Raw genomic sequence first — 13,940 nt, forward strand, 5'->3', positions numbered from 1 at the left:
ACATTCATTTTAGAATTGATTTTAGCCTGCGGCTGTTGCTGGTCTACATCGTTGCCGATGTTGACTAGGACAGAGGGGAGTTGACGTGAACAAACACTGACTCCTCAACTACAGTATGAAATTACATTTCCAAAAGCATAGTTTGGCTCCTGAAGACCCCTGAATTCATGTTAAAAGGAGAAACTAAGAGCACTAACATGAAAATTTTGATTGCTCAAGACGTGATTAAGTGTTCAGTACCATTGTTTTATTTATTTCTTTTTTTAAAAAAAGCCAGGTTCTGTTGATCTTACATATAACGTTTAGTGGCACATAAAAGGATACTAAGCACACAGCCCCTACCTAAAATAGCCTTCAGCCATTACAGTTCAGAAATGTACATGCAGTTGGCTTTCATAGACTTTTCAGAGCTAGTTTTAGTTATCAAATATTTATAGACCAATAATATTTTAACAATGCAAGCTTTTATCTAAATTTCAGGTATGTTTATTTTGGAAGATGACAGGGTTGGCAGCACCTCTACCAGCACGTTTTTCCTAGATATATCTGAAGATGCAGAACAGAATTTCTATGACCGATCTGGACCCTTGAAAGATAAGGATCGCAATCCCTTCCCCTTCTTCACTTCAAGCAGGCTTGTGAAGAACCGCATTTTAAATTCTCTAACCTTACCTAATAAAAAACATAGGAGTAGCAGCGATCCTAAAGGTGGCAAACTATCTTCTTCAGAGAGTAAGATGGGTTTGAGGCGAAATCGTACAGTAACTGAGCCTTCCAGCAGCATGGATTTTGCACGAGGCGAGGACTTCACCCCTATGTTCCGGGTGCCTAAAATCCACACTCTGAAACTAGAGACGTCGTTTGTCGGGAGCAGACACAGCGAAGATGCAGATAGCACTCCAAGTATAGGCGAAAATGACCTCAAGCTTCCCAAAAGCCTCGGCCACGAAAACCACCGGGAAAATGCCAGCCGGGAAAGACTGATAGGAGAGGTTTCTACGCAGACTCACTTCAAAAGCCGCAGCTTGAGTTTCAATACGGATACCACCACGAGTGGCATAAGTTCAATGAGTTCGAGCCCTTCGCGGGAGACTGTGGGAGTGGACACTACAAACGTAGACACGGACAGTGGGAGTTTAAGTACTGTGGTGAGTACCAAGACAGTTAAAACAATCCAGTGCTCAACCCCACAGCCTAACCACCTCCCCCTCTCAAAATCAAATTCTGTCTCCCTGGTACCGCCAGGGTCCTCGCACACCCTTCCTCGGAGAGCACAGTCACTTAAAGCTCCTTCACTCGCCACAATAAAAAGCCTGGCTGACTATAACTTCAGCTACACCAGTTCGCGAGATGCCTTTGGGTATGCAACACTCAAACGCTTGCAGCAGCAAAGAATGCACCCCTCTTTGTCCCATTCGGAAGCTCTGGCATCTCCAGCAAAGGATGTGCTCTTCACAGACACAATTACTATGAAGTCTGGTAGTCTAGACTCTCGACTGACACCAAACAGGTAAGCACTTCTTCCTCAAGTTTTCTTCATGGCATAGCTAAGTAATGTTCTCACGATTCCAGCTGTTCAACAAGAGAAGAATTACCGTATTTTTTGCTCCATAAGGCACACCGGACAATAAGGTGCACCTAGTTTTTAGAGGGGGAAATCAAGAAGAAAAAAAATCCGCTTCTCCCAGAGCTTTTCGGGGCTGCTGGGGGAAGCCCGGGTCCCTCCCAGCCCCAAAGAGCAAAGAAGTCAAGACAGCGAGTGGGATGGATCCGGCCAGGAGAGGCTACGCACTGCTATGGCAATTCCCCCACCTCCCGCAAAAGCCCACAGGAGCTGTGCACCCTTTAAGGAGCGTGCGGCTCCTGCGGGCTTTTCCTGGGGAAAAGCCTGCAAGAGCCGCGTGGAGCTTGTGTGCGGCTCTTGGGGGCTTTTCCTGCCTGCCTCCCCCCCCCCCCCCGCATTCGCTCCATAAGATGCACGCACATTTCCCCTTACTTTTTAGGAGGGAAAAGTGCGTCTTACAGAGCGAAAAATACGGTAGCCAGGAATTTTGGGTGTGACCCAGAGGAGAGCTGCATTCACAGCCGATGCTTCCTTTGATATGTTTTCCATAGCTTCCACCACCTAAGAGGCAAACAGCCATTCAGTTTCAACTTCAGAGAAAGCTCCAGCAGCATGAGAATTCCAGTTTTCAATCAGTCATGGCCTTCCACTTCAGGCAAGGGCTTATACCAGTGAATTCCTAGGGCATTCCTAGCACTCTGATCAACTAGGCTTTAGGGAAAATAGCAAACTCAGGGCTGTTGGATCCTATCGTAAAAACTCCCAGTGCAGGGCTCAAACCCACAACCCTAACATTAAGAGTCTCATTCTCTACCAACTGATTCACAGTCTGAATTCAGGAAGGGCTGCTGAATCCTATCATACAATCTCAGTTGCATTGAAAAACTCTAAAATAATAATTTTAATAATCAGGTGGGGGTTTTTTTGGTTCAGAGTAATGGAAAGATTATCTGAACTATTTTCAAAGTTAGTTTCTGAATGAGAATGGAATACAAGTGTAGAAAATACAGGTGATACCAGTCCGGAACTGAACACAAATTTACCTCTTAGAAATACTTTCTGCTGGGAAAGCCATTCATAACAGTATATGTGTTGCTCTCACAGTATGTCTTTCAATTATTAATAAACAGATAATATATAAGAAGGCAAACTGTATACTCACCCAAACTAGCCGTACTTTAAAAATGCTGTCTGTGTTATTACAGAGCAGAGTTGTGATTTTCAGGTTATACTGACTTTGGTTCCCTTGATGCTGTTACAGGTTCATGAGAGCTTTAAGTTATGCATCATCTTTAGATAAAGAGGATTTATTAAGCCCTATTAACCAAAACACACTGCAGCGTTCTTCTTCTGTTCGTTCCATGGTATCTAATGCTACTTACGGAAGTTCAGATGATTACATTGGGCTTGCTCTCCCAGTTGATATCAATGAAATATTTCAGGTATGTACAATGTATGTAAAATTCAGATCTAAATTTTCATGCAGAACAACATCAGAATAATGAATCTGAGATGACATATTCCCTCATGTGAAATCACTTCATGTTCATGTGAGAGAATTTGGCATCTTAGATTCATTGTTCTAATGCAGGCATGTCCAACAGGTAGATCGTGAACTACCAGTAGATCACTGGACATCTGTGGTAGATCACTGGCTCCCCCCAAAGAAGCTCAACAACTTTGGCTCCCCTAAAGAAAGCTGAACAACAGTGCCCTGCACCCCTAAAATGGGGCTTTTCTTTGACCTGAACTCCCAAAAAAGGGGGTAGATCACTGCCAGTTTGTAACTCTGTGAGTAGATCTCAGTCTCTTGGGGGTTGGCCACCCCTGTTCTAATGAATATATCCTCTGGAAGCTACACTTAGAGAAGGGATTAGCATGGAGTAATTTGCTTAACTTACTTGATCAACTCTAGCACTATTTTTTAAAACCCTTATTTGAAGCCTAAATCCACATATTTACTGGTTATCCATTTATTTCCAAATCAAAACATTAGTCATCATCCTTAAAGCCCTATAAATGACTTAGGTCCAGGTAATTTTGGGACTGTTCTCTCCCAGATCATCAGATCAGCCTGCCCGCTTAATAAGGAGACCTCCCTTTGTGAGGCAGATAATGTGTTTATGACTGGGTTTTACACGTTTCTATGTTTTATGAAAATGGGGGATTTTTTTAATGTAGGCTGCTCTGAGTAGTGAATTCGCACTCAAATTAAATGCTTGAATGAATGACTATTTACCAAAAATAGAGGGCTTGTTCGCTTTTCTAAAAACTCACCCGTATAATTTTTCACTTCAAATATTTCAGGTAAAGGAAACTCCTTATTTCCAGAAGAAGACCATGCCTTCACTTGACGAACGAGGTGCTAAAGTCTTTCCCCAAGATGCTGGAGGTACCTTTTCCTTTCCACTCTCTTTTGTTCTACAGTGGGGTCTTCACATTTTTTTGAGCCTGTGGGGTACCTTTTGGAATTTTGCCAGTGCCAATTTATTTTTTTGCAGCGCTGACTAATTCTATAGAACGAAATAATTCCCAAAAAGTCAGACACAGGGTTGAATGGCAAAAGCTGGTCTTCTGCCACACTTATCATTTATATTTCTTTTTCTGTCATTTAATTGGAAGCCTCTCCAGGTGTGCCGAGTGGTTCTTCCGAGATGGTGAAGAGTCCCTTCCAGATGCTTCGCCAGCAGATCAGTCTTACAGAGATAATGAACACTAGCCGCTCGGATGCTTCTCAGTTCCTTGAAAGCATGGAAGACACGGGGCTCCAAGAGCACACGGAAGAGAATTGCCTTTATTGTGTCTGCACGCACATTTTGGGCTACCAGCAAAACAAAGTGAATCCTTCCTATAGTCACACTGGTTAGTACAGCTGGGCCTCTTTCAGTCAGAAGTCTACCCATTGCTCCTATTCACATACAAGGATACGGAGGCTTGGAGACCTGTTTTGGGCTTCTCATGCATCATGAAATAACTTTCCAGAATGTTTCATAGTCCTGAGACCCAGAAACCTACACTGAAATTTAATGTAGGGTGTCATATTCTGCGGGAGTTAACATGGCTATGGTTCACAATTATAATTTATATTACATTAAATTATCTCAGCTGAAATGAAGCTATGTATTTTTCTTCTTTGTAAACCACTCTGTATGTTTTTTTCAGAATTTTCAGACATTCCTTATTCTGACTGGTGTGGAAAGCCCATGCACAATCACTTGGATGTGGTCCCCCATTCCTCAAAGTTTTCTGGGATTTCGGGATGCAGCGATGCTGTATCTCATGGCTCAACCAGTAGCACCAAGAGTACGGATATTGTGATAGGTAAGTGGTTTTGTCATAAGCATAGCAACATGTGACTGTTTTCCTACCTCTGGTAAGAAGTCAAATATTTTCTTTAAGGCACTTGCAGCCTGATTCTGAACATTTTGCATGTGGGTATTGCATGAGCATGCTCTTCCTCTAACTCAACTTAGGACTGCAACCTTTATTAGGTTTTTCCTAACATTACAACTGCCAAGTAGTTGAAGGTGATGCGTGCTCTCTTAAGGGCCATTCAGCCAGCATTTTTCCACCTTCCCCAACATATGCTCACACCCTACACCTCTGTGCATGATGTTTTGGGCTGACACAATTCCTTCATGTTGTCCTCTCTTTCCCCCTATCTCCTTTATTGCATGTAGAAAGGAAGGTCCAGACTAGGAGAATCTGTGTTTGTTGTTTCTTGCCCCTAGACGTTGACTCCATATGTAGTCTTGAGGAGAAGAAATAACATCTGAGCGAGTCCTTGGCCTAATGGCAGGCATTGTAATGCATGTGTGGCACATCTCAGTGAATACGCATGCAACTGCCTGTGATTTTGATTCTGAAAAATGTCCTTCCCCCTCAAGGTGTAAAGTCAATCCCAGATGATACCCCTGTATGCCGCATACTACTGAGAAAGGAAGTCTTGCGATTAGTGATCAACTTGAGCAGTTCAGTAGGAACTAAAGGACATGAAACAGGTCTCTTGACGTAAGTAGCACTCTCTTCTCGCTACAATTGTAGCTTTCTGCAAATAGTCTGTCAGCTGTGGATGAGGGAGGCAGAGGAAAGGGGGATAGATGTTGTCATGGAATTCTACTCAGTATTGATCCAGAGACGATTCCAACAGCCTTTACCAAAGGTGTCATGGGCTTTGAAGACACTCGAACTCAGGACGCAAGGGAGAAACATGCTAAGAGGAAGGCACGCTTGGCAAATCCACACCATGATCAACTCCTGCCCAGAAACCAATGTCCCCACTGTGGAAGGACATGTGGATCCAGAATTGGCCTCCACAGTCACTTACGGATTCATTGTTAAAAGCGTGTTTATGGAAGACAATCTTACTCGGCTACGAGTGATCGCCAAAGAAGAAGAAGAAGAAGATAGTTAGCAGAGTAAAAACTTAAACACGTTGCAGGATTCCCAAAAAATAGACCAGAGGCAATTGTAGCTTTACTGCTACTGAAGGCAAATGAGCATAAATGGTCACAAATCCAATACCTTCAGGATTGGCACTATCCATAAGAAATCCAGTTCCAGCAGACTTAACTTAAACTTACAGTAACTTATAATAAGTCTAAACCTTAACACTAAGCATACTATGTACAGAACACCACACCAGAAGGAAGAGAGAAAGAGAGAGAGAGAAGGTGAAACCCAGGCTCCTTCTGGCCTTACTATTATAGTCATCATGACCTTGACTGAAAGAGATAACAGGACCAGTTTAAGCCAGCTGTACTCAGCCTCTCTGAAGGAATAACCCAAACATCAGGAACCTTCTGCTTGTTTCTTTCACACAGAGAAGCTTCCAGAACCATCTTGAATTAATTAGAACAGGAAAGATCTCTACACATCAGATCAATACTTTCTGCACTAAGAAATGCAAACTGACAGATGTAGGCCCCTCAGGCTCCTCACTAATCCTTTGGAGTTGGGAAGAGTGGGGAGGAAGGATGTGGGTGAGCTTCTGGCATCATCAGCTCTTACCAAAGAGGACACAATGAGAATATGTTAGAAATCATTCATGCTGATTGGGGTGGAGGGAGTGGAGACTATCCCATTTGCCAGCCTAGAATCGTAGATGGGTTTGTAGGCCTTGACAATTGTGGCAAAGCCTTCCTTTGAGAGATGGCATTGAAACCGTGACCCATCAGCCAATCTCTTAGCAAAGGTGGTTGCTGAACTTGGTTGTAGAGTTAATAAAATTACTTACCTGTCATGCCTTCAGTAGCTGTATAACCACCCAAGTGTGAGATGTCAGGTTCATGCATTGTCTGTGGTAAGATTGTTGTGGGCATGTTCGGTTCATATCAGATCTGCTTTTGACACAACAATGTCAGTGTAGCATCTGCAGCAGTTGAATCCAACATCTGGTAATGGGGATATGACCATCTTGGCAAAACTATTTTCCTGCATCTATCACATATGATATATCTATCACATATCACTCCTGACATATGGTTGTTAAGCAGAGGCTTGACAACCATATGTCAGGAGTGCTCTGATGGTGTTTCCTGCTTGGCAGGGAGTTGGACTCGATGGCCCTTGTGGTCTCTTCCAACTCTATGATTCTATGATTCTACATGCTTCAGTAATTGTGAGCATATGCCCTTTGAGGTTCGGATTAGACTTGTTTAAGCCTTTTCAGTTCCATAGTTGCCTTTTCAGTCTGTATTTTTGTTCCTCTTTCACTTGAATTCAGATTGTTATGTCCTGAGATTTGTCTTCATCGATTTGCATGGAATATCAGATAGCTGCCTCAGCTTCCTTCCCTAAAGGTATTAGGTTTCGATGGAACAGTTAAATCATGGTGCATGAATTGGTTTCTTTTTCTTTCTGATTAGAATTAAAGAGAAGTTTCCCCAAGCATTTGATGACATATGCCTTTACTCTGAAGTGTCCTACTTGCTAGCGCACTGTACATTTCGATTACCATCCCGAAGGTTCATACAAGAGCTCTTTCAAGATGTCCAGTTTTTACAAGTGAGTCAAAGTGAAATCTAGCTAATTCTTGATAGGCTTCTAATACAACTTTTGTCTTTTATGCTAATTTACTAACATTCTATCTCGTTACTTCCAGATGCACGAAGAAGCAGAAGCCGTACTAGCAACAAATCAGCAAACAGCTAACCCATCGGCTGAATCCTGACCCCTTGCTTTTTGTGGTGTGGTTAAATATGAAGTCGTCGGTAGCCTCGGATAATAACGTCTAATTGACTGGGCGAAGAGAAGAGAAGCATTCTGGGTACAAGTGACAGAACCTCTCCTCCATGGAACTTGCTTTCCCATCCATCCATCTGAGCCCTATGGGAATTGTTAAAACAATGAAAGTAGCAATTACCAAGATATGCAAGGAGAACGAAGCACTGAACACTTGCACAGGTTTTCATTTCACTTATTTTGAAACGCAGCATCGTAATAATAGAGGACAGCGTGCAGGGACGTGTTGTACATGGTTGGGTTTTTTTTACTTCCGTTCAGGACAGAGAGTGATGCCTTTTAAACCCTGGATCTCGGAGCATCTAAAGCTCTATCTCCATTGTCACCAATGGAGCTGCTCAAACTGTGGACGTCAGGGGATTAATGATGGCTTTCTGTGATATTTTTCCTAATCTTTGTGAAACACTACTTGGAGAATTTCTGATCTCTGAGAGAGGAAGAGAATCCTTAGTAACTTGGGTTAGTCTTAAGTTATTTTATTGTTAAAACAGCAAAAATCCTTATTTGTCTTAGCAGTCGGTCTAGTTTTGTTGCAGTTACATGTGGTAATGTGTTAACTGAACCAGTTAAGGAACTTCACTACAGTTTGATTTTTTTAAAAAAGAACAAATCACTTCTCAGACCCCTGGGATCAGAATTTCCCTGTACATATAATAATGCATGTTGTTCGGTCGGGTTTTCTACATTAATGCTCATCTAGTATGTAAATTGTCTAAATGTAAACCTTTTAACAAGCATGACTTCCATCAAATAAGGGTGCATACTTTATCAAGAAAAACTAGGAAATATCTACCCATTGCTGCTTTTGATCAGGAAAGAGGCAAGGGGGGGGGGGGAACCACATTCCATGTCTTTAATTTTTCTCCTTACCACTTAGCTTTGATTATACACGTGAAAGGTTAATTGCAAGATAATACCAGTAATGGTAGTGAAAAGCCTTAAAGGTGCAATGCAGAAATGAACACTCCTATGCTTTAATCCATTGTTCTTTCACAGATCCTTTGCACAGATGATATGATGGTGACAATATATAGGTCAGTTCTCCCCACACCCTTAGTGTGATTCCTAAATTTCTAGAAGTGCAGACTTGAAACGCGTGCATCTTGTCCCCAGACCGAAAGCCCCCCCTAGAATCAAATAACTTGATATATGCAAACCTGTACATACAAATGCCCAACCGCTTTCATTACAAAAGACTGACTGTAGTGGATTGAGGTTACTCTGTAATTTCTTGTGTATGAAAATAGTACAGCGGGACTGTACTGGCAATCATATTATGTCCATCCATTCCCCCCCCCCCATTAAACAAATTCAAAGATTTGCTTATCAAGGTGTAATTAGCTCAGTTTTGCATATTTCTTACCGCAGCTTAATCAGTGTGCTAATTCTTTTTGTGGTAGGATTTTGTTCCATGTTATAGAACGTTAAGGATATAAGGATATTTGAATTTTTCATTACGCAATCCACTCTTGGTTAGGTTACCTCCACTGCCATTCCAAAAAAATGGTTTTGCTCCACAACACAGGGAAGACTGCAAAAGTTAAAAGGCCAAACCACCTCTAAGAGTTCTGCTTTCCTTAGTAGGAGACTGGCAAGTGCTTACAGCCGACATCTTTTTCTCAAGCTCCTTTTTGCAGTTCCTCGTGAGCCCTTCTTTCGCTTAGGCTCCTTGCCCTTCCTGTACAGGGCAGATGGAAGAACGAGCAGTTCTTGACCTCTGGAAGTTTTGGATACACAGTACCCGAATCCGCTTCTTTTTTCTTCCCCTCCCACATTCACCACGGTGGCTCCTCTGAGAGCATCTTCCCCATCGCACTATAGCTTAATTTTGCCAAAGCCTCTTTCTCCTGGCTCGATGAGCTCAGAGTTCATCTCTAGCTTCCGTGTTTTCCTTACATTGTCTACACTGCCATTCTAGCCTGCCATTGGGGAACAAATAATTTTAAAGGAACAGGAGTTGTCTTGGTGGCGTGCTCATTTTCACTTCTTCTGACTCGATGATGACTTTGGTTCCAAGGAATGCGACACTGGCTGGGGTTGCGGGGCATGTAGAGGTTTTGAGACTTTCTTTCACATACGATGATGGCAGTGGAGGGTGGGGGAGGTTGGTGGTGGGAATAAGAATACATTACCAGGTTTCCCCCCATTTTTTGCCTTTGGATGTTAACTGGAAGGCGTCAGGAAGGAGCAGAGGGCCTGTAGAGGCAGTTGTTACCTCCCCACCCTTTAACCAGACGTCTTATTTTCCTTGAGCTGTAGAGGAATGTTTGGAGTGGCAGTGGAGGTTCCTTCTAGGAGTTGGCCATTTCCCCCTTCCTTTAGTATTACTTGTTAAAACTGCTTTCATTGAGTCATGTGGCCTTCACTATAATTTAATTGGTAGAACCCTTTTAGGCCTTTGCAAATGGAGGGTTCCCAGCAAAATTATTTCCGTCAGGTTCCCCCCCCCCCATTTTCATCAGAGCTCTTTGGAGATTTGGGTGGGGGGCTTCAGCTGAATTAATGTCTACCTATTAACCGCATGGAATCCATTAATCTTATCTGCCAGTATTTACAGATATATCGTTTGGACTTAAATACAACTCCTTTGCAAAACCAAAATGCTAGCTACAGTAGACCAAATAGTGGTGTAAACCCCAAAGGAGTGGTGTAGTACTCACGGTTAAAACAGGACAAAAAAAAAACCCCTGATCTAATACAGTAGTAGTGAACACTACCTCAGTTAGGATAGAGTAATTAAGACCTATAGATTGCTGACTCCAGCTGGAGTTAATTCATGTACTCTAGTTTACATTTCTGCTTCCAAGACAAAAGGTAGCTGAGGCTTTTTTAAAATAAATAAATAAATCTATATTTAACAAAATAAATTGTTCAGGTGGTTAGGCTTTCCAACCCAGCTCTTAAAGAAGGGACATGAAAAATGAATAGGGAAAATTAAACAGTAAACTTGGATTGCAGCATCTACACCCAGAAAATCCACCACTACCTTTCTGACATCCTGACCATCACCAAGAAAACTGCAAAGTAACATCAAGTGAATTTTTCAAGTACATTTAAGGAAAGAAAACATATTTCCGTAAGTGTCGAGGATGTAATAATGTCAGTACTGAGTGTTTCATATATGATACCTTGCGTTTACTTTAATTTGTCAATTAATTTGATGTGGCAGAATATATTCTGGAGTGTAACACAATGGGTTTTCATTGAAAAGCTGTGTTTTGAATCGAGTACTCCTTGGCCAGTCACAGTAGCATCTCATTCGGTTGTGTACTTGGACGACCTTTAATCCATCAAGCCAAATGCAAAAGCCCTGAATTGTGAACTGCCGGCTGTTTGACAACCTCATGAGTCTCAGAGATACAGAAAAATCAGAGGGCGGCTGTATATACCTGGTCGGTTGCGTTTGGCTTGGAGGATCATGAATTCTACAGGGTAGCCTTAGGTGCTCCTGCACAGGAATTGGGCACCAAGCCAAAACCATAGGAAACGTTCCCAGAAAAGGAAACTACGATGGCTCTTGGGGAAACTCTCAGCATCACAGTTTGAATTATGTGGGTGGTGTGGACCCCTCATACTATGTCCCACTGTTGCTTTTGCAGAGGGGTGGGAACTGTGGGCTTGGCTCAGTGACTTCTGAGAGATCAGTGCATCCGATCCCTGTAGAAATCCTTCTGCTAATGATCCCCCTTCTGACCTTGTGAGGTACGTCACAAAGGAGATTCTAAGTGCTTCAGAATGGACCCTTACAGTGCATGGGGGACTTGTTTAGATGCATCTATCTCACTCTCGTGCACACACACTGTCCTGCCCTACTTACTGCAGTAAAAGTTGGACAGAAGGGATTTTAAACAAAGATCCCAAACTTCTCCAGGTCTTTTAGAGGGAAAGGGGAGCATGTAGTATTCTAAAAAGCTGCATTTGAGAGAACACTTTGAATTGACATCCTTTTTCTGCTTTTGTTCAGTGCATTCCAAATATAATTCTGTAGGAATTTTGTTTTCCCCACGACAGATAAGTTAAGGATTAGATATTGGCTGTGACGCAGACTGATAGAGCTGAGTACCTCAGGTTCAACACCTCCATTAATACATATGGCAGCAGCCTGATTATATGATAGGCATAGAAAACCTTTAGCCGTTACTAATTCTCTATGTCTTTAAGAGCTCTGATCATCAGACAAAGAAGTGTTAGCCCCTTGCAATATAGGCTTGGATTCCGAGTTGGTCCTCTGCTCACATAAGCAGGGTGATTTCTGCCAATTCCCTCTCCATTTGCCAATGGCTCTCCCTTCTAGTCCCAAAGGCCCCTCCAACTCCCAGGATCATATTTTTTGAAGGGGCAAAGGGAAGGCAGGAAAGCTCAGATCTTTGAACTCAGTCCACAAAAGATCCAAGTCTTATTGTCAGATGTGTGTCAAAAGGCCCATACAGTCCTAAAAAGACCTTGTTCATTATATCCACCATATGGGCTGCTGCTAATTAGGCACCGTCTGTTTCCATTCCTCTAGAATATTTTCAGTATTCTAGAAAATGGGTCGACACGTTCAGAAGTTTGCTTTCTCCGACACATTCTAGAATACTTGCCAGGCGGCAGAGAATGTCCTTCAGTAACTCTTCGAATAGCAGTATAAGGCAGAAATAAGATTCTGGAAGCATTTTGGTGGCAGCTCAGCTGCTTGCGTTTCTGGCAGCATTCTCTATATAAAGATTTTGCAAAGCTGATGCCCCAGTTGTGAAGTGAATGTAAGTTTCAGAGGGCATGGGGTCCGACCCAAAGAGAGGCACTTCTAAATTTAGGGCTTAACTCTGGCTCAATATTGCCTTAAACATATTGATCCTTTTTCTTTTTTTGCTTTTAATAGGAAAAAAAATCTTATTTTGAGATTGCCTTCTGTAACAATCCCTGTTACCATACCCTTCCGCTTGCCCTCCTGTGCAGAAAAATGTGACAGTGCAGATGGGCGTGTGTTTTCCAGTTAAATGTACCTCACTATTAAATGCTGGCTAGTGGTGATGGGAACATGTTAGAATCCCTACTAGAAATTTTCCTTTTCTAGAAATGGCAATAGCCCTGTCTTTGTTTTTTTTTGTTTCGTTTTTTAGACTTCTCAGCGCAAACATCCAGATTTGCTATGTAATTGTCATTTTTTAATTCAGTCAAGAATGTGGTTTTTATTTGGATTTTTTTCTTTTGTAAAATAGTTGGATAGCGACGCCACAGCATGCAGAAATTGCACTTTTTTTGCTTGACCTGCTTGTATAAAATAGACACTATTTAATTTGAAAAAAAAATGTAATTTATGCCAAAAAAAGAGAAGAGCGAGAGAACTTGCCATTCTGCCACTGCATAGGTTAGATTAGCACAAAACGCAAGAAGTTTTGAGGGGGAGGGGCAGTATTTTGTAGGTGTAATTTGTGGGTGGGGGGCGGGGAGATGTGCTTGAATAGTGGCTGCCAATAACCCAAACTATGTGTGATGTTAGAGATTATGTAAATTAATCATTCTGAGGAGTGTGAGAAGAGTGTATGAAAAACTTCAAAGCTCATTGTCTCCACCCCATGTGGTCATATTTCCTCTTTTTTTTTTCAGTTGACAAGCTGCTACATATTTGGAAGTTATATTGTTTGTAGGTCACTGAATGGACATTGAAATCTGATTTATATTGTATACCTGTAACATAGAAAGAAAGAAAAAGTATTTATATATTTTCTGTATGAATATTTCATTGAGCTGTGTATAATTTTGAAGAGGCTTTGTCCCCAATTGGATCTGCCCATCTGGATTCTTGACCTTTTTTTTGTTTCTCTTTCCTTTTTTGGATTTTTGTTTTGTTTTGTTTTGTACAGTGTGTACAGTTCACATCTATGAACATTAAAAGCCTCCTGAAGCATTATCTTATCAAAGGGATGCATTGTTAATAAAATGGACTTTGAACTTGCTCTCTTAAAGTAAAACGCCTGATGCTTCGCCATCTCCGAGCCCCTTTGCACCGTTTGGTGCTGCTGGGTACCAAGCCAATCACCTTACTGCAAATTTAAATAAATATTCCTTTCATTTTTGCAACTCACGTTTGCCACTGAATTGAGACATTAGCCCTATTCAGATGTTTGCCTGCCAATGCGCGGAGGAAAGT

The 13,940-nt window shown here is 42.0% G+C and overlaps 1 protein-coding gene across 3 annotated transcripts in view; it reads left to right on the forward strand.

The window, feature by feature from the left end:
• Positions 1-13,746, forward strand: part of RICTOR (RPTOR independent companion of MTOR complex 2) — a 62,864-nt gene extending 49,118 nt beyond the window's left edge. For all 3 annotated transcript variants that reach the window (XM_081212619.1, XM_081212620.1, XM_081212621.1), the window contains 8 exons: positions 481-1,510; positions 2,826-3,006; positions 3,872-3,956; positions 4,187-4,426; positions 4,727-4,885; positions 5,452-5,575; positions 7,432-7,570; positions 7,668-13,746. In XM_081212619.1, coding sequence (XP_081068745.1) covers positions 481-1,510; positions 2,826-3,006; positions 3,872-3,956; positions 4,187-4,426; positions 4,727-4,885; positions 5,452-5,575; positions 7,432-7,570; positions 7,668-7,736 — 2,027 coding nt within the window. In that variant the 3' untranslated portion in view covers positions 7,737-13,746. The remainder of the gene's footprint in view (positions 1-480; positions 1,511-2,825; positions 3,007-3,871; positions 3,957-4,186; positions 4,427-4,726; positions 4,886-5,451; positions 5,576-7,431; positions 7,571-7,667) is intronic.
• The last annotated feature ends 194 nt before the right edge of the window (positions 13,747-13,940 follow it).

This window comes from Podarcis bocagei (assembly GCF_964188305.1).
Source record: "Podarcis bocagei genome assembly, chromosome: 11".
NCBI lineage: Eukaryota > Metazoa > Chordata > Lepidosauria > Squamata > Lacertidae > Podarcis > Podarcis bocagei.